This window comes from Hyla sarda, chromosome 2 (assembly GCF_029499605.1).
Source record: "Hyla sarda isolate aHylSar1 chromosome 2, aHylSar1.hap1, whole genome shotgun sequence".
Taxonomy (NCBI): domain Eukaryota; kingdom Metazoa; phylum Chordata; class Amphibia; order Anura; family Hylidae; genus Hyla; species Hyla sarda.
Genome location: NC_079190.1, coordinates 87,345,142 through 87,364,187, shown reverse-complemented (window position 1 = coordinate 87,364,187; position 19,046 = coordinate 87,345,142). Strand labels below are relative to the sequence as shown.

The 19,046-nt window shown below is 41.9% G+C and overlaps 1 protein-coding gene across 3 annotated transcripts in view; it reads left to right on the top strand.

The window, feature by feature from the left end:
• Nucleotides 1-6,000, top strand: part of LOC130358753 (retinol dehydrogenase 7-like) — a 49,678-nt gene extending 43,678 nt beyond the window's left edge. For all 3 annotated transcript variants that reach the window (XM_056562490.1, XM_056562491.1, XM_056562489.1), the window contains exons 4-5: nucleotides 292-455; nucleotides 5,619-6,000. In XM_056562490.1, the coding sequence (XP_056418465.1) occupies nucleotides 292-455; nucleotides 5,619-5,839 (385 nt within the window). In that variant the 3' untranslated portion in view covers nucleotides 5,840-6,000. The remainder of the gene's footprint in view (nucleotides 1-291; nucleotides 456-5,618) is intronic.
• The last annotated feature ends 13,046 nt before the right edge of the window (nucleotides 6,001-19,046 follow it).

Below are 19,046 nucleotides of genomic sequence, written 5' to 3'. Positions count from 1 at the left end.
AGGTTACCCAGTAGGATACAATTTAAAAATAATAATGAAGCAGTAGTCACCTCACTGGTCCCCTGCTGCTGCCAACTGTTCTTGCCGAACTCCACTTCCTTCTGTAAACTTTGCAGAGATCAATCTGACGATACATTTTCTTTAACAATCCACAAGGATCACACCAATGTCTTCCTCATCCTTATAGAAGTTTAAGACACCCCCACATTTGTTTTGAGGATAAAAAAAAAAAAAAAAAATAGACCAGTAAAGACATCACAGACTAAACTGTATATTCTCTCCCCAATGCAGAAGAGAGCTTCGAGATTTTGGAGTGAAGATTTCTATAATTGAACCAGGTGCCTTTAGGACAGCATTGGGAGTAGTGGAACCTCACTTAAAAAATCTAGAACGCCTGTGGACAAATCTACCAGAAAATATGAAACATTGCTTTGGAGAACAGTACTATTATCAATGTAAGTCAACATGTCCTTCTTTCGGGTATGTTCACAAAGCTTAAAATTTGTCCACGTATTTTCATTTATGCACACATTTTCAATTACGGATGAAAATGTGTGCATAAAATATGCCAGCAAATTTTACACTGCATAAACATGTCCTAAAGGTCAGTAATTTTTTTCTTTTGTCAACAAAATTAAAAGTCCTATATGCAATAAAATTAACAACAGCGAAACACAAAAAGAGCAACAAACATGGGAAAAAGTCAATAAGTCAAAAATAAACTAACACAGAAGGAAGCACATGTGCACAAAGGTTTTTTATTACATCTGTTATGCAGTGTGAAAAAAATTGCACAAAGGTAACACAATGATTTATACACACACTAAATTTTCCCCAGCTATTGGTACCAACCCAACGTAATCCATAAATACAAAGCTCAGAAATGAGCTCAGAAATCAAGTTATGTATAATAATTTGAACTGTCAGGAGGAAAAGTATTGAACACGGTTATTGATATTTATTTCATACTTTATACAAAAGCCTTTGTTGGTAATTACAGCTTTAGGTTGTCACCTGTATGGAGAAATTAGTCGCATGCATTGCTCTGGTGTGATTCTGGCCCATTCTTCCACACAAACAACTTTTAAATCTTGAAGGTTCTGTGGGCCTTCTCTATGAGTCCTGGCATTGGGATTTAAAGGGGTACTCCGATGCTTAGACATCTTATCCCCTATCCAGAGGATAGGGGATAAGATGCCTGATTGCGGGAGTCCCGCTGCTGGGGACCCCCGTGATCTTGCACGCGGCACCCCGTTTGTAATCAGTCCCCGGAGCTTGTTCGCTCTGGGTCTGATTACCGGCATCCACGGGGCCGACGGCGTGTGACGTCACGCCTCCACACCCGTGTGACATCACGCTCCGCCCCTCAATGCAAGCCTACGGGAGGGGGCGTGATAGCTGTCACGCCCCCTCCCATAGACTTGCATTGAGGAGCGGAATGTGAGGTCACACTAGGGCGGAGGCGTGACGTCACATGCCGCCGGCCCTGTGATGGACAGTAATCAGACTGATTACAAACGGGGGGCCGCGTGCAAGATCACGGGGGTCCCCAGTGGCGGGACTCCCGCGATCAGGCATCTTATCCCCTATCCTTTGGATAGGGGATAAGATGTCTAAGCACCGGAGTACCCCTTTAAGTCAGGTGACTCGCTGGGTCATTCTATCAGCTTCATTTTCTCTCTTTGAAACCATTTGAGAGTTTCCTTGGCTGTGTGTTCGGTATTATTGTTTTGCTAAAATTTCCACCCTGGTTTAATCTTCTCCATCCTGGTAGATGGCAGCAGATTTTTGTCAAGATTCTTTTTTCCTTCAGTTATATGATGTTTGCCGCTACCATTTGCTGAAAAGCCGCCCTACACCATCATGTTCCCACCTCCAAACTTCACTGTTGATATATTATTTTTAGGATGATGTGCAGTGCCATTTCTTCTCCAAACATGGAGAACAGTTTAATTTTGCATTCATCTGACCACACTAGATTCTCCCAGTATTTCACTGGCTTTTCCAAATGTTGTGCAGCAAACTTTAAACAAGTTTCAACATGCTTTTAATTAAGCAATAGAATCTTCCGTGGTGAGCGTGCATTCAGGCCATGGCAGGGAAATGCATTACTTTTTTATTTTATTTGAGACATCAGCAACTGCTAATTCCCTGTCTTTTTGAAGCTCTCTAAAAGTATCCTTGGTTCATGGACAACTCTCCGGATTATTCTTTTCACTCCTCTGTCAGAAATCTTAGGAGGGGCTCCTGGCCGGTCAAAACAAATTAATGGTGAAATGATTGTCTTTCCACAATATTTTGCAACAATTATGTTACGGAGGTTTTAAAACAGCTCTTTGCTTTTACCCATCATGAGATTTGTCTTGTGTTAAACCTTGACAATTAGACTGTCACATCAAGTAGGGAAGGGAATAGTAAGGCATGAGCTTACCCCTTTATATGCCTACTTGTGTAATGGCCCTGGGCCATGATTCCACAACTGGGTGCCAGTCCCTCCACTGGCCTAAAATGCAGAGGCAACATAGGCAAAACAATAAACAGGACTGCACGAGGTCGGGCATTCAGATCAGGATACTAAAGGTTGAACAAGCTATAACAAACAGGGAAGACATAGCAGGTATGACAATATTAACAAAACAGGTGTAAGGGTCAGGGAAGGTGGTGAATCCCTTTGCCTGTGTGAATGATGACGTGAGCCGTGCCAGGGAGCGGAGTCTAAGGTGCCGCTGGTTTTGCTGCGGCAGGTGGCACCCAGATCGCTACTCCTGGCATGACTCATCCACACAGGTTGCTGGGATGAAGCGTGGTATGACAGGATACAGACAAGATGAGGTCAAGATAGCTGATGGACAGGGCAGGTGGCACAGTAGAAGGGTCAGGACATAGGACAAGGGTCAGGTACAAGGGTAACAGGAACAATGGAACACAGAAGCTTTCTCTCAGGCACTAGGGCAACAAAGATCCGGCAGGGAGTCATGGGAGGAACTGATACTTATAACAGAAGGTGCAGGTGGATTCACTAATTAAGGGCATACTGGCCCTTTAAATGTAAGAGCTTCGGCACATGCCGGAGCTGAGAGCACGGAAGACCAGTAAGGTGAGTGACAGGCTGGGACTCGCATGCGATGCAAATCCTAGTCCCACCCGCAGAACATGACAGGAGAGCGTTCACGGCCAGCGTGTCTGGCCTGAGCACGGACATTACAAAATGATACCAAGAGATATATATATCGGCAAGATTAACAAGAATGAAGGGTGTGGACATGTTAACTAAAGTCAGAACACTATATAGATCAGGATTGGTACTAGATCACAAGATCAAACACAGAAACACACCTAGCATAAACACAAAGATAAACATATCTGAATAAGGGTCAAGATACATGTTTAGGTTACACAGACTAAATATAAGAACAAAACCTGACTTCAGGCCAGGGGCAAAGCATCAACCATAGAGGAACCATAGACTAACCATAGAGGAAAATACAAAGACAACAGGTCTGAATATGGGTCAAGATACATGTTCAGGTTACACAACCTAAATACAGGTTGTGTAACACAACTAAATACAGGAACAAACCAAATTCCACACACACCAGGGACAAAGAAACAAGCTATGCGTCAGGGCCTAACCATGGGGGAATTAAAAATACAAACAGGTCTGAACACGAGTCTAAAGACAGGTTTACATAACAGAAACAAATGAGAAAGGAATAAATTGACCACAGTACAGACATAAAAACTAGCTAACAGGACTAAACTAAAATGATTAAGAAATTAAAAATATAAACATAAACAGACAGGAGTGACATTAAAACTGAACTGAATCAGAGCAAAACTGAACTGGAAGCTAGAAAGCTGAGAAATACTCTAATACCCCTTCTCAGCTGCTGATTGGCCCGGACCTGTAACTCCTAACTGACAAGAGCACACCATACACAGCCTTGCCAGGTGAGATTGTTACAAAGACCTTTTTACAGGGCATCAGTTGTGACTGAACCAGCTGTCATTAATTTGCACTAACAAGAGGCTGTGTTGCTTTTTAATTACAGATATATATTTCAACTGTTGTCTTGGCTTTCCATGCCTTTTCACACTTCTCTTTCTTTATGTGTTCAATATTTTTTCCTTGTGTCATTTCACATTATTATACATAACTTAATTTCTGAGCTTATTTGTTTTGGTTTCTTTGTATGTATGGATTCCTATGGTTGTTACCAACATCTGGCGAAAATTTCATATCAATAGCACCTTTGAAATAATTTTTTGTGAGAAAAATGGTGATTTGTTCAATAATTATTTCACCCACTCTATATAGAAAATGCAATGATAAATAAGGGCATAGTAAGTGCAGTATACAATCACACACAAAAAAAACCCCGGCAAAATAAGTATACCTCCAATGTGAAAAGATATAAATATGGCAACTAGTACAGCCCTAAAATAGCACCACCAAGGCCACCAAACCTGACACACATTTTGGTGAAAAAGATTTATTCTTGGATCATGACTAATAAAGGAGACAGAATTGAGGTGGCAAAAAATAAATAAATAAATAAAAATAGCCAAAATAGGCACTGAGATTACACCCCTGTCATATCAGATGTAGTAAAGACACCTTTAATGAAGAGAAGAACACAGAATAAGGATTTTCTCTAGGCTAATATAGAAACATTTTTACATCCTTATTATGGCCACAAGTCCTGGCTTGACTGCAATTCTAATGATCGGATCTGATAGCTGTTAGTCCGGGCCATCAGACCCGCAGTCAGACCAGGATTACGGTATAATATGGGCACTAGTGTGAAGCCAGCCTTAATGTCAGGTACCCAAACATCTGTGGACAAGCAAACGATACAAAATTTGCCACAATAAAGTCGGCATGCGAACAGCTCATACAGACAAAAAAAGGCCAGATGGAGATGATGGCAGTGGCCAGGATGCACGCAGCTGCTTCAAAATAAGTTCAGAGTATAAAATACATAGATGAGGTGCCACATTGGCCCTCATTTACTAAGAAAATCGGGTTGTAAGTCTATGTTGCTTTCTTACCCGACTGCTTTTTCCCCCTGGTATTTATTATTATGTCGCATCCTGTTTGTCGCACGTGGGTTTTGTTGGTTTTGGTTTCCAACTCCTCTGAGCTGTCGGGAAAAAATCCACAACAATTCAACAAATTCGGGTTGGAAACCTTAATAAATACGTGGGAAAGCTCAGAAATGTCGGGTAACGCCCCTTTTTCGGGTTTGGGAGAATCCACATCGGGTCCGTCGGGAAAAAATGTTGCATCGTGTCGCAGACTGGCGCACGATGTCTGCGACATGGCGCAGACAAAGATGCGACAAAAAAACCCGACAAAAGAGGTCGGGTTTAGAATAGTAAATGAGGGCCATTATGTTTCTTTCCTTCCAAGTGGACTTTTTTTTTCTAAACTGATATATATATATATATTTTTATAGCATTTTTGTCCTGCACATTTGTTGCCCTTTTTTGTGGCACAGTATATATGACAGCAAAGAGACATAAAGCTGTTTATTGACAATTGGTCTATTTCATTCTAAATAAAATCAACAAGTTTCCATTAATAACATGTAGATTATTTTTGCTTATGTACACAGATGCCCAAGGCTTGTCTTCTCTACTTGGCAGTGCCAACCCCAAACTCTACCGTGTCACAGACTGCATGGAGCATGCCCTGACTGCTGTTCATCCATGGACAAGATATTCTCCTGGCTGGGACTGCAAGCTTTATTACCTTCCTGTATCTTACCTACCTACTGTCTTATCTGATTATCTGCTCTGTAGATCTTCACCTAAACCAGCACATGGTTTGATGTAAACATATTTTCTGATACTACTTACTGCTTAGAAAACAGTAAATTTATTTTTTATCTTTGTGTTTACCAAAAAATCTAATACATATTATGTGCTTGATGTTGCAAAATAATAAATTGGGTGTCAATCTCTGCTTTACCCCTGTTATCTCTAATAAACATTGTGCTGGCAATACCCAAAGCCTCCAGAACATTGTCGCTTCTAAAGGGGGTTCCTCAATTTGTAAAACCTTACAAAGTAAAAAATGATTGGGAAAGTGTTGTGGTTAGGACAACAGTGTTGGTTCTAAAAGCCAACCAGCCATAAAAACAACTACTCCTGTGGAGCCCACAAGTGGGGTGGGTGGAGTAGTCCAGGCCAGTGACTGATTTTTTTTTTAGCTGGTTAGCCCTACAGATCCAGGGCTGAAGAACCACAGCCGAAGCATCCATGGCAAGCTGTTATGGCTGGGACGGGGGAGGGGGGGTATTGTTGCGGGAACTGGCTACTTCATGTTTCTGTGACCTCCCTCAGACTACAAACCCCAGGATCCTTTGTTTCAAGGTAGGAGATGACTTATTTTCTTCCCACATATCAGTCAACCCACCCAATGCCACACAGCCACACGCTGTGCTGAAAACTACAATCCAGCAGCCCTGTTCTCACTGTGCTCTGTCCACCCCAGCAGTCACCCCACACATTGCAGCACAGCCATGCTCCCTTTGATCACATGACTTTCCCCACAGCACCTGAAACACAAGCTGTGCATGATATACTGTTTTAGAGTTGTAACTGAGATCGAGTTTGTGAAGTCAGGGTAGTGTTAACCTCCACATAAGCAGCTTTCTGGCAAAGCATTGTGGCAATAAATCCAATGATGCAGGGTTAAGGAAACTACTTTTACTCAAAGTTGCACAGTCCATGTAATTTAACAGCAAAATTTAGTAGTGCAATAATTGGGGAAAAGGTGAAAATATAGTCACTTTGGATCACTGGGCACTCTGGGACTTGTTGTTATAGTGCAGCTGCTACGACTTAACCCCTTAACGACGCAGGACGTATATTTACGCCATGCGCCGGCTCCCGCGATATGAAACGGGATCGCGCCGCGATCCCGCATCATATCGCGTCGGTCCCGGCGCTCATCAACGGCCGGGACCCGCGGCTAATACCACACATCGCCGATCGCGGCGATGTGCGATATTAACCCTTTAGAAGCGGCGGTCAAAGCTGACCGCCGCTTCTAAAGTGAAAGTGGAAGTGACCCGACTGCTCAGTCGGGCTGTTCGGGACCGCCGCGGTGAAATCGCGGCGTCCTCAACAGCTGACCGGACACCGGGAGGGCCCTTACCTGCCTCCTCGGTGTCCGATCGGCGAATGACTGCTCCGTGCCTGAGATCCAGGCAGGAGCAGTCAAGCGCCGATAACACTGATCACAGGCGTGTTAATACACACCTGTGATCTGTGTAAAAGATCAGTGTGTGCAGTGTTATAGGTCCCTATGGGACCTATAGCACTGTAAAAAAAATGTAAAAAAAAAGTGTTAAAAAGGTCATTTAACCCCTTCCCTAATAAAAGTTTGAATCACCCCCCTTTTCCCATAAAAAAAATAAAACAGTGTAAAAAAATAAAAATAAACATATGTGGTATCGCCGCGTGCGTAAATGTCCGAACTATAAAAATATATCATTAATTAAACCGCATGGTCAATGGCGTACGCGCAAAAAAATTCCAAAGTCCAAAAAAGCGTATTTTATATATATATTTTATACCATTAAAAAATGAATAAGAAGTGATCACAAAGTCCGATCAAAACAAAAATCATACCGATAACAACTTCAGATCACGGCGCATTTTTGGGTAAAATGACTAATGTCACTGCAAAGTAGAATTGACAACGCAAAAAATAAGCCATAATATGGATTTTTAGCTGGAAAATTGAAAGGGTTATGATTTTTAAAAGGTAAAAATGAAAGTGCAAAAACGGAAAAACCCTGAGTCCTTAAGGGGTTAACTTGACTTTATGTTGACTTTGGGGACAACTAACACAGACTCGAAGTACTTCACGATGCATCCACAGAGTTGCTTACTACCAGGGGTGGACTTTGACTTTTGGACTGAGGTGGCCTGAGAAACTTCCCTCTCACTATCCTTGACTTGCACTATGGGGCCCTTTCAGCTCTCTGACACTTCTCCCCACACCTTGGACCTTGACTGACTTGAATTGCTTGCATTCTGCTGAAGTTGCTTTACACTTGACTTCTCCTCAGAATCCACTGACTCTACTCTCTCCTCCTTGCTCAGGACCAGACTTAGCTCCCTCTCCTTCTGGACCCCCAAATAGAACTCTCTCCTCCCTGTCTAGACAGATCAGCGGGCTTAGGGCTTACAACTTTAATTGGCCATAGTGATCACATGACACCTCTGCAACCTTTCCATAAAAGGCACAGTACACTTTATACCAGATAAACAACATACATATGCATAAAACATAGGACAATAAATACAAAATTAAATAACAAGTTTCCTGGACCTGTGGGCTGAAACAGACTCCTGAGGCAATATCTATCTGACATAACAAGCAGAGTAGTATGTTCTGTACTGTGTCACCAAAGATGTCATTAAAGGCCTTTTGTCTCTAGCTACAGCACAGCTAGCAGCTCAAATACCTTTTATTCTGACATCAAAGGTTCCTTTAGCTTTGGCTACAGCACAACTGGGGAGTAGAAGGTGAGGCTAGGTTTCCATCTGCATTGTAGGCTCCATTCGCGCCTCTATTGCCGAATCTGTTTAAAAAATTGGGGGTAAAAAACATAGCACCATTTTTTTTTCCAGGGATAAGGCATATGGGTCTGTCAGACTCAACTGATGTGTATTAAACTGGTCAGCTCCATTTACCACTGTTGTACGTAATCTGCACCGGAAGCAGATGTTAAACTAGCCTAATATGAGTAGTATAGGGAGTTTGTAAGGAGGGTGGAGGGTTCATGGAAATAAGTTTGAAGACATGGGGGACTTAGTAGCAGTCTCTGTCAGAGAAGGGGTATTAGAAACAGTTTATGTCAAGGAGTATTTTAATTAATTTCAAGGGCTGGTTTGGGACTAATTATTTCATAGTTCTGCCCATACTGTGATCTTTAGCCCTGTCCTCAGGCTCTATTATTCGACTTAGGGTTATTGAGCATTGAGCAGTGCTGTCGAGAGTAATGAGGGCACATGGGGAAGCGGAAGACAGAGTATTGGTGGGAAGTAAATAATGGTGGTGTAGAGGATTGGTAATTGTGATGCCATAGAGGCTGGACCATAAATGTCTCAGTATAGTCTGCGGGAGAATTTGTAATATCAGACGTGACCTTTGGCTAAATTGACATGGAAGAATTCCTGCACTGAATACTGCATGAAAATTCTGCATGAATTTATAGCCAATTCACTTCAATGTAATTCCTGCAGCGGAAATTCTGCTGTGTGAATGGGACAACAGAACCCCATTGAAGTGCATTGGCTATAAATTCATGCAGAATTCAGTGCAGAAATTCTGCCATGTAAATGCAGCCTAAAAAAGTAAATTTAATGCTGTTGCAGTGGCAGGATACATGTTTAAACTCTAAAGCAAGCAGTCTACAAATATGCCAGAAGTCCCATAGACTTGCATGGGACTTTTGGCAATTCCATAAACCATTTGCTCTAGCTACAATGAAACAAGCTACAGTGTTGCCAGGAGTTTAAACGTGTATCCTGCTGCCAGAACACTGCAGTCAGTTGTTAGCTGGGAATCCATATGGATGTTTAGGTGTCAGAGAACCCAGAGTGTGCCAAGAAAACATTCCCCACACCATTACCATTACCTCCAGCCTAACCTGTTCACACGTGGCAGGAAGGGTTCCTCCATTTATACCGAATATTTTTTGTTTACTTTTGCAAAGTTCTCTTTCATGAGATTTTTTACATAAGAAAAAACAAAAAGTTGGAAGTTTTTGAAACATTGGCCCTGGCTAGTTTATCACAGATGACCATGCTTCCTTCAAAGTCATTCATTGGAGAATCTCTCGGATAAATATATCTTCATCACTGAATGTGATAGTGGATTTGGAAATGTGCAGATCAAGCAACTGGACAAACATGGAATGAAAGTTCTGGCATCATGCCTTACAGATGAAGGGGCTGAGAACCTGAAGGAGACATCAAGTAGACATTTTAATTTTAGACATTTTATAGTGTGACTTCAGCTGTCTATCAATTGCATTGACTGTCTTTGGTACTCACAATTAGAGATGAGCAAATTTTTTGAAAAATTTGATTCAGCCAATTTGCCAAATTTTTCGAAAAGATTGGTTTCGATCCGAATTTATTTGCGGTGAAACACTATTAAAAATGGCTATTTCTGGGCTAAAGAGAGCCTCAATATGGGTGTAGAACACTTTGCCTTGTCGCAACACGCATAGTGACTGCGCTGTGTCAGTGAAATAATACTGTTATTCAGTATGACATGCAGATTCTTTTGTAAATGTCCTTCATGCCATAAGAATGTAGTGACAAGAGTTACCTTCCATTCTTGACTTCTTACCTGACTTTTATGTATAGCAATTATTTATTTAGATTATATTAAATATTATTTAAAAATGTACAAGTCACTTTTCATAAATTATAAAATGTCTTTAAACAAAGTCTGCAATCTACAAAAGTTATCGAAAACTGAAGCCTGAATGAAACACAATAAAATGTTTTGGACACTTTCTCATTATAAATCTAGTGGGTTTTTGGGAGCACCCCCTAGTGTATCTGGTTTCCCTTACCCTAGCTACCTCAGGACAGATCCTGAGCCTTCGCTATCTGGGAGCTGTGGTACATATCTGCGGCAGTGCCTCCACCCAGTGGAGCATCCGAGGTAGGGATGTGGGGTCCCACTGGGAACATACTTGGTACAATGAGACTGACACAGCCTAATGTGAACTAACTTTATATAGTAAGTAGCAATTCAACAACATACTGTCATGGCAATAAATGTTGAGACAAATTGATGAAAGGTGTCAGCGCAGGATAGTTGGGATGGTGGATAAGCAGCCCCAAATAAGTTCCAAAGATATTAAAGCTGTTCTGCAGGCTCAGGGAGCATTAGTGTAAGCCCGAACTATCCGTCGACATTTAAATGAAATGAAACGCTATGGCAGGAGACCCAGGAGGACCCCCACTGCTAACACAGAAACATAAAAAAGCAAGAGTACATTTTGCCAAAATGAACTTGAGAAAGCCAAAATCCTTCTGGGAAAATGTGTTGTGGACAAATGAAACCAAGATAGAGCTTTTTGGTAAAGCACATCATTCTACTGTTTACCAAAAACAGAATGAGGTCTACAAACAAAAGAACACAGTACTAGAGTGAAATATGGTGGAGGTTCAATGATGTTTTGGGTTGTTTTACTGCCTCTGGCACTGGTGCCTTGAATATGTGCAAGGTATCATGAAATCTGAGGATTACCAATGAATTTTGGGTTGCACTTTACAGCCCAGTATCAGAAAGCTGGGTTTGCGTCCGAGATCTTGGGTCTTCCAGCAGGACATTGAACCCAAACATACGTCAAAAAGCACCAAGAAATGGATGGCAACAAAGTGTTGGAGAGTTCTGAAGTGGCCAGCAATGAGTCCAGATCTAAATCCCATTGAACACCTGTGGAGGGATCTTAAAATTGCGGTTGGGAAAAGGCGCCCTTCCAATAAGAGAGACCTGGAGCAGTTTGCAAAGGAAGAGTGGTCCAACATTCCGGCTGAGAGGTGTAAGAAGCTTAGGTCCCTTTCACACTATAAAATTCATCTGTTAAAAGATCCGTTATAAACATCAATAGAAAAGCCTTAATAACGGATGTTAAACGTCTGTTACAAAATCCCATTCAAGTCTATGGGATTTTTTGATTATCCGTTATGATCCGTTATAGCCCGTCATGAATAACGGACGTAATTTGTGACGGGAAAAAAAATGGCACATGCACTAATTTTTCTTCCATCACAAGAAACGGGTAAATTATTGGCCGTTATTTATAACATTGAAGTCTATGGATAACAGATGAGCCTTTATGTCATCTGTTTGTACCTGGTTTATAATATCCGTTATTACTTCTAAGCATGCTCAGAAGAGGTGACATCAGCAGACTCTTGCAGTGCTAAGGGACTACTACTACTCCCATCATAGAACAGACTTGTTTCCATGATGGGGGTAGTAATTCCCTGGCTGCAGGAGTCTGCAGACAGCTAGGGAGGCTACATTAGTGTTTGTACTACCACCCCCATCATGGAAAAGAGTCTGTTCCATGATGGGGGTTGTAGTACAGGGGCTGGGGGATTGATCTCACCGGGTTTCACTTCTGAGACCCGATGCGATCAGCAGTTATTAAGCAAAGAAGCGTGCGGCATGGTCCGCAACCCTGCGATGTATGATGTGTTTTAACTTTCATTTTTAAATCCCTCGCGGGACCCCTGAATGTCCAGTGCTGAGGAGCCAATCAGAGATTCTGGCAGGAGATTTAAAAATGAACAATGTGAGTAGCAGGGGGGCATATCTATATTAAAAGCGCTGTGGGGGGCAAGATATATAGTGCGGCAGGAGGGGGCAGACATAGAGCCTATATATATCTAGTTCCCCAGCGCATTTATAATATGACCTCCGCCAGCGCTTTTATAAATATAATAAATATGACCCCCGCCGGCGCATTTATAAATATATATATCCCCCGACGGCGCATTAATAAATGCATACCCTGCGCCGGCGCATTAATAAATGTATACCCCCCCACCGGCGCAAGTAACCCCCCGCAGCGCATGTATAATGTACTGTCGCAGGCTGCCATCTATATGCATATGCCGGGCTGCACTAGGAATGAAAAGCATTCTAGCAGCAGCATCGGCCGGCCAATGCTGCTGATAGAAATACTTTTCATTCATAGAATATACATCTGCCGGCACTATATGCGCTGCAAATGTATATAGAAGCACTGGGGAGTGCAGACATATAGCATGCTGTGCTATGAATGAAAAGTCCTATGTGAAGCAAGTTCTCTCAGCTAGGTGCTGTTTTTGTGGTGCAGTCTCTCACAGCTAGAAGCACGTCTTTTCTCTGGCTATGCTTGTGACCCTCTGAGCAAATCCTCAGGGCACCGGACCTGTGTGATGTCACAAAAATGTGACCAAAGTCTCCACCAATCAGCATCATCTCTCATGAAATGGATGCTAATCATGTGATCACAACTCCAGTCTTTATTAACAGCATACTAGTTCATTTGTGGTCTCCATCCGCCATCCACTGGGCATTTCAGATAATGCAGCCAACTCCACAGGGGTTACATAAACACACACCTTACTTAGAGTCAAATCAGCACTTTAATTAAATGAGTAAATGGCTATGGACACCTATGAGGTTTTTGTAAGAATTTCTTCACATTAGTGTCCCTTCTACAGCACTCTTCATATCCAAGCTATCCTACAAATTTCCCACATTCACACTCCAATCCAGACAGCTGTGTAGCTTTTTATTTATATAAATAAGTGTTTATTTATCTATAGCCTATTAGAATGTTAAATTATGATTATTTATTAAATTTACAAGTCACTTTTCATAAATTATAAAACATCTTTAACCAAAGTCTGCAAACTACAAGGCTCTTATAACAGTGACCAGATAAGTGCATGTGCATTACAGACAGAGCTGTAGCTAGCTCTTTTTGCTCCTATGGCGAGAAACCCTTGGGCAGAAACTGCAACACAAACATATTAGTATTAGGCTCTGCACTTTTCCCTACAAATGACTTCAACCTCCTCCAAACACAATGCCACCAGCCTTCACACAAGGCACAAGGGGGGAGATGTATCAAAACCTGTGCAGAGAAAAAGTTGGCCAGTTGCCCATAGCAACCAATCAGCTTGCTTCTTTCATTTTTAACAAGGCCTTTGCAAAATTAAATAAGAAATCTGTTTGATTGATATGGGCAACCAGGAAACTTTTCCTTTGCCCCAATGTTTCCATGCTTCACTCAAATGCCTCCAGCCCCCCCCCCCCCCCACAAGCACACACAATGCCTCCTGCCTTACCCATATTCCTCCAGCCTTCCCCACACACAATGCCTCCTGCCTCACCCACACACAATGCCTCCAGCCTTACCCCACACAATGACAGAGGGGTGTACATGAGAGACAGGGGCGTAGAGGGGTGTACATGGGTGACAGAGGGGCATAGGGGGGTGACAGAGAGGTGTAGAGGGGGTGACAGAGGGGTGTACGGGGTAACCATGGGGGGGGGGAAGGTTAGAGAGAGGGGTTTAGAGGGGTGACAGAAGGGTGTAGAGTGGTGACAGAGGGGTGTACGGAATAAAAGAGGGGTGTCCAGGGGTTACAGAGAGGTTACGAGGGGTGACAGAGAGGTGTAGAGGAGTGAAAGAAGGGTGAGGTTGCAATACCTGAAGCTGAGTAGTCCTCTGTCAGCGCTGCCCCTGCTTCTTCCCTCCATCCACATCATTCTGCTGAGGGGCCAGGGAGAATCCAGAGTCCAGAGCTGCAATACAGGAGAGCTAGGATACACAAGGATTGGAGCTGCAGCATAACCCATGCCAGCACTGCACACAGACTTCCCTCCTGCCTGGCCTGCACGCCTTGTCAGCGCCATATTTCCCACCAGAGTGTCCTGGCACCCTGGTTGGGAAGCAATGCCTCAGTGTAATGTGTACTGGACTCCCCTTGCGTCCCCTTGCAATAGCACACCTGAGGTGATCGCCTACCTTGTCTCATCGGAGCTACAGCCCTGATTGCAGAACATGCAAGTGGAAAAAATACAAACTTCAAAAAACACTAAAATCTGTGATAAAACTTCTATAAAAAAAGAAGTATTATATGTGACAAGGTCATCAAGGGTAAATGTAAAAGGGGGGCAGTATAGGTTGTAGAACTTTCTGCAACAGTCCGTTTCATAAACCTGAGTGAGGGGAACTCTGAAATTAATGTTTTGCCAACAGTTGGTTTCAAATTTTTTTTTCCAGATTTGTAATATTCTTCTACTTAGAAATCTTAAAAGTTCCACTACTTGGAGCTGGAATAACCATGGCTGCTGGCACCAAACTTGCCCTCTAATGGGTCCTCAAAAAAGGATTAAAAATTTTTAAAATGAATAAAAATGTAATAAAAAAATCTCTTAAATCTCTTCAATTGTGACGACATATGGTCTCCCGACCCTGCTGTCACATCCAGATGCTCTGCAGTGATTCTAATAGCAATGCCTGTAATATGCATGTGACTTGTACATTTTAAAATAATATTTATTATTACTTGAACAAATAATTGCTATACAACCCCTGACTGTTGACTGGGTTTACCGAGTTGAAGTGGATGACCGAGTTAACCAATTAATGATGGCAGATGAGTTGCCCGTCGAGACACGACCAATAGTACAAATAGTACACCACTTAGATGTACGCATGTGGTATGCACTCATGATCGGAGGACAATGTGCTCCAGTACGCTTAAAACAGTATTTGTCTACAACACCGGCAGGTGTGTTCTTTTGGCTGGCCTTTCACAGTATCTAGGCCCTTAAGACCTTAACAGGAACAAAATAGTACACCACTTAGATGTACGTATGTTGTATGCACTTATGAGGGGAGGAGAATGCGCTCCAGTACGTGTTAAAATTGGGAAACCCGTAGAGGACTAGGGGTGTGGACTGGAGCACTCTTACATCCAACCTGTCCTCCAGTCCAGGAAATCCAGCCCATGAAATTTAACCAAAAGAGCCGTAGCAGACTATGCTCTGCTAAAGCAGCATATATCCTTCTGGATTTCCTTTATTGCACCTGGCTGAGAAAAACAGGCGAAATATACATCCCATCCACCACATTCCTGTACACTTTACCACAATACGTACTTCTAAGTGGTGTACTATTTTGTTCCTGTACTATTTTGTTCAAGAGCCTAGATACTGTGAAAGGCTGTTAAAAATAAACCTTGGGGCAAGAATCACAGAAGAACTGCAAAACCACCAGGAAACACAGGTACAGACACTATTATTAACTATGCTAACTTTACAGCCCTGTAGCATAGTCAAATTAAGGTGTAAACAGGAGCTGCTCAGCCAATCACCAACTGAGACGTGATGGTTACTGATGAGCGAAGAAAACGCAACTGTTGAGTAGATCAGAGAGAGAAGGGGCATAGTTCAGGAGATTGTGGAGGGTCCCTACGAACCGGGGATAGGCTTTACAAAACCCTAGGAGAGGAATGGGACACGTATGTAAGGACACGTCCCATTGACAAAGGGGAATGGTAACACCTGGTATTTACTAAAGCAGAGATTCAGGAATGCTGCCAGGTCCTCTTTGATGTACATCTCTAGCAATAACAGAATCATTTTATGACATAATTAAAATGTAATGAAACAGCAAAAATGCATATGCTTTCATGTCGCTACAAGAATGAGAAACAATAGACATGGAACTAATGAAAATCCCACCAGCAGTTGTGCAATATCCTGCATTTAATTGCCACACAAAAAAATCTTTGCATCGCATAGCATTTGATACAATTATTTAAACTATTCTCCTAGAATTTTAATTACTTTTGCTTATATAGTGAAGAATAGGCTATTATTAGAGAATACTGAAGAGGTTCTTGTGTATACCTTGTGCTTACCCGTTTTAGAAGGTAAAAAAGATGCCCCAAGTATAAATAACAGGTCCTATACAATCACAAGATTACAATATACACACGTATGTAAGAAAAAAAAAAGCTGTGCATACCTTTCATGCTCCCAGGTCCATGCATCAGTCCAACTTCACCTAGTGATTGGCTAAGCGGCAAACGACATACTGGGCCCAGCCCTGGTCTTAGCCGCAGTGGTCTATCTTGTGCTGGGGCTCACTATGTCAATTGCTATTCAGCCAATCACTGCCTGAGGTAGAACACTGCTGCACCAAGTGATTGGCTAAATGGCCATTGATATATTGGGCCCCAGCCCCTGGAAGAGGATAGCTCCAGAGAAAAAAAAAGAAAAAAAAAAAGAGTAAATTAAAATTCCAGCCTCCACAGAAAGAATTGACATGTCAATTCATTATGTGAATCCTTTTGGAAATGCATTTCCATCTATGGAGACAGTTCTGAGCAGTCCTAGTGTCGGCATGTACTGCTTGCATGCCTGCGGAATGTCCACTGGAAATTTTCCGTCCTGTGAACATGGCCTAAGGGGAAATTTATCAACAAAAAGTAACAAATTTAGGAAGTAGTCAGGAGCGTGACCTGAGCATGTGAGAGGTCACAAGGAATAACTATTCTTGAGCTCCGGAATGTGCTCTGTGGCCAGAGGGGATCTGGTTTTGAAGCCGAGATTTGAAGCCGGAGAGACGGAGAAATTGCATGGTGACAAACCCTGGAGGAGTATGGAGGATATGCCAAACTAAGTTGGTGGTCGAGGGGTTTGAACGGCTTTGGTCTAGAAGTAGGTGTAGTCTCGGTCACTTGTGATCCCATGTTCAAGGATCAGGTTTTATGCCAAAGTGTCTAATAAAAATGGATAATAGTATCACCGAATTTACAATTGCTATTAGTGTATTAAACGTAGGGATCACCGAAAAACACTAACACTTAACTTTTAATAGAATATGCTAAAAATAGGGAATCATCCCCAAACCATCAATCAAAAACAAGAAAAAAATGTAAAAAAAAATATATACACATGGATGAAGACTCAATAAGAGTCTATATGATCTCGACGATAGATCTAAAAAAAATACCATTAGTCCTATAGACAAATGACATTGATAAGGTAAATGATACACAAGTCTTATCAAGATAAGGGATGGGGTATAGGTGGGTAAGAGGAGGGAAAGGACCTAGGTGGGTAATAGGCCAGTTTGGATGGATTGGCCGCTACCTGCCACTCTCCCTCTCTTTACCCTATTCTATACCTGCACCTAGGCGGAGTTTACACCCTGATAAGGGCGGCCCCGTTCTGGAACCTAGTTTATACTTACTCCTATATACCCTATACTAAGGGAAAAATAGGAGGTATAGAATAGGGTAAAGAGAGGGAGAGTGGCAGGTATTGGCCAATCCATCCAAACTGGCCTTTTACCCTCCTAGGTCCTTTCCCTCCTCTTCCCCACCTATACTCCATCCCTTATCTTAAGGTCCTCTGTACTTTGGATAAGACTTGTCTATCATTTACCTTATCAATGTCATTTGCCTATAGGACTAATGGTATAAAAATGGATAATAAAATACAAATGAAGGAACATAAACAGTGAAATTTGAAATTAATTATAGGGCCCCACTTCTGACAGTATAGAAGGCATTAAAAGTGTCTGTTAGAGGTCAAATGATTAAAAGTATGAAAAGAGTGAGGGTGAATAAGTAGAAAAAGGATAAATAATCTGTAATGTTCAGTGTATATAATGGGAAGAGAATTTATAGTAATAACAAAGGAAATAAATTTACATAACTGGTTAGAAGTGAAACTGAGAAATAAAGAATATATTATGAGGTTGTCAGAGGAAAAGCATTTATTATTTTGAAGATGAGAGGGATGGGCACATTCTAGCTAGGATTAAATTGTACATTTTCAGCATGGTAATACGCATGTGTTTGGTTGAGTGGGGGGATTTGTGGTAAGCAAATTTTGAGTGAATTTTTTAGTTTTTACAAATCTCTCAAAAAATACCAAAGGAGTAAAAGAGATGTGGGGATATCTGGCAAAAATGTCATTAAATGGGCACCAAAAACTTTTTATATGTTGTTACCACACCAATATTTTTTAATATGGTTGTTTAAAAAAGTTTGAACATTTAATAGAGAAAGTGGCTCCTGAAAATCCCACCACTAGGTGTTCCCATACCTACTAGGAGACTAACCAGTCCTGCAGCAGCATCAGATTTGTCCATGAGTCATGGACAAGAGATGACTCATGGACAAGGCTACATGAGCAGACACGCCAATCACCTCCCACCACCACAAGGAGGGACACGCCCCCTTCCACTGAGAGCATTTCTAACACAGTGAGTTAATGAAAAGAGGTATTTTTAAAATAAATATAGGTGATAGAGGCATAAAAAATACATCTACATGATTAGGATTAGGTAGTGATTAACATTAAAGGGGTTCTCCATCATAAGGTGATTTTAGTACGTATCTGTCAGACAGTAATGGACATGCTTATGAAGGATCTGCACTTGTCATGGGGCTAAATGGCTATGTTGTGAGATTACCAT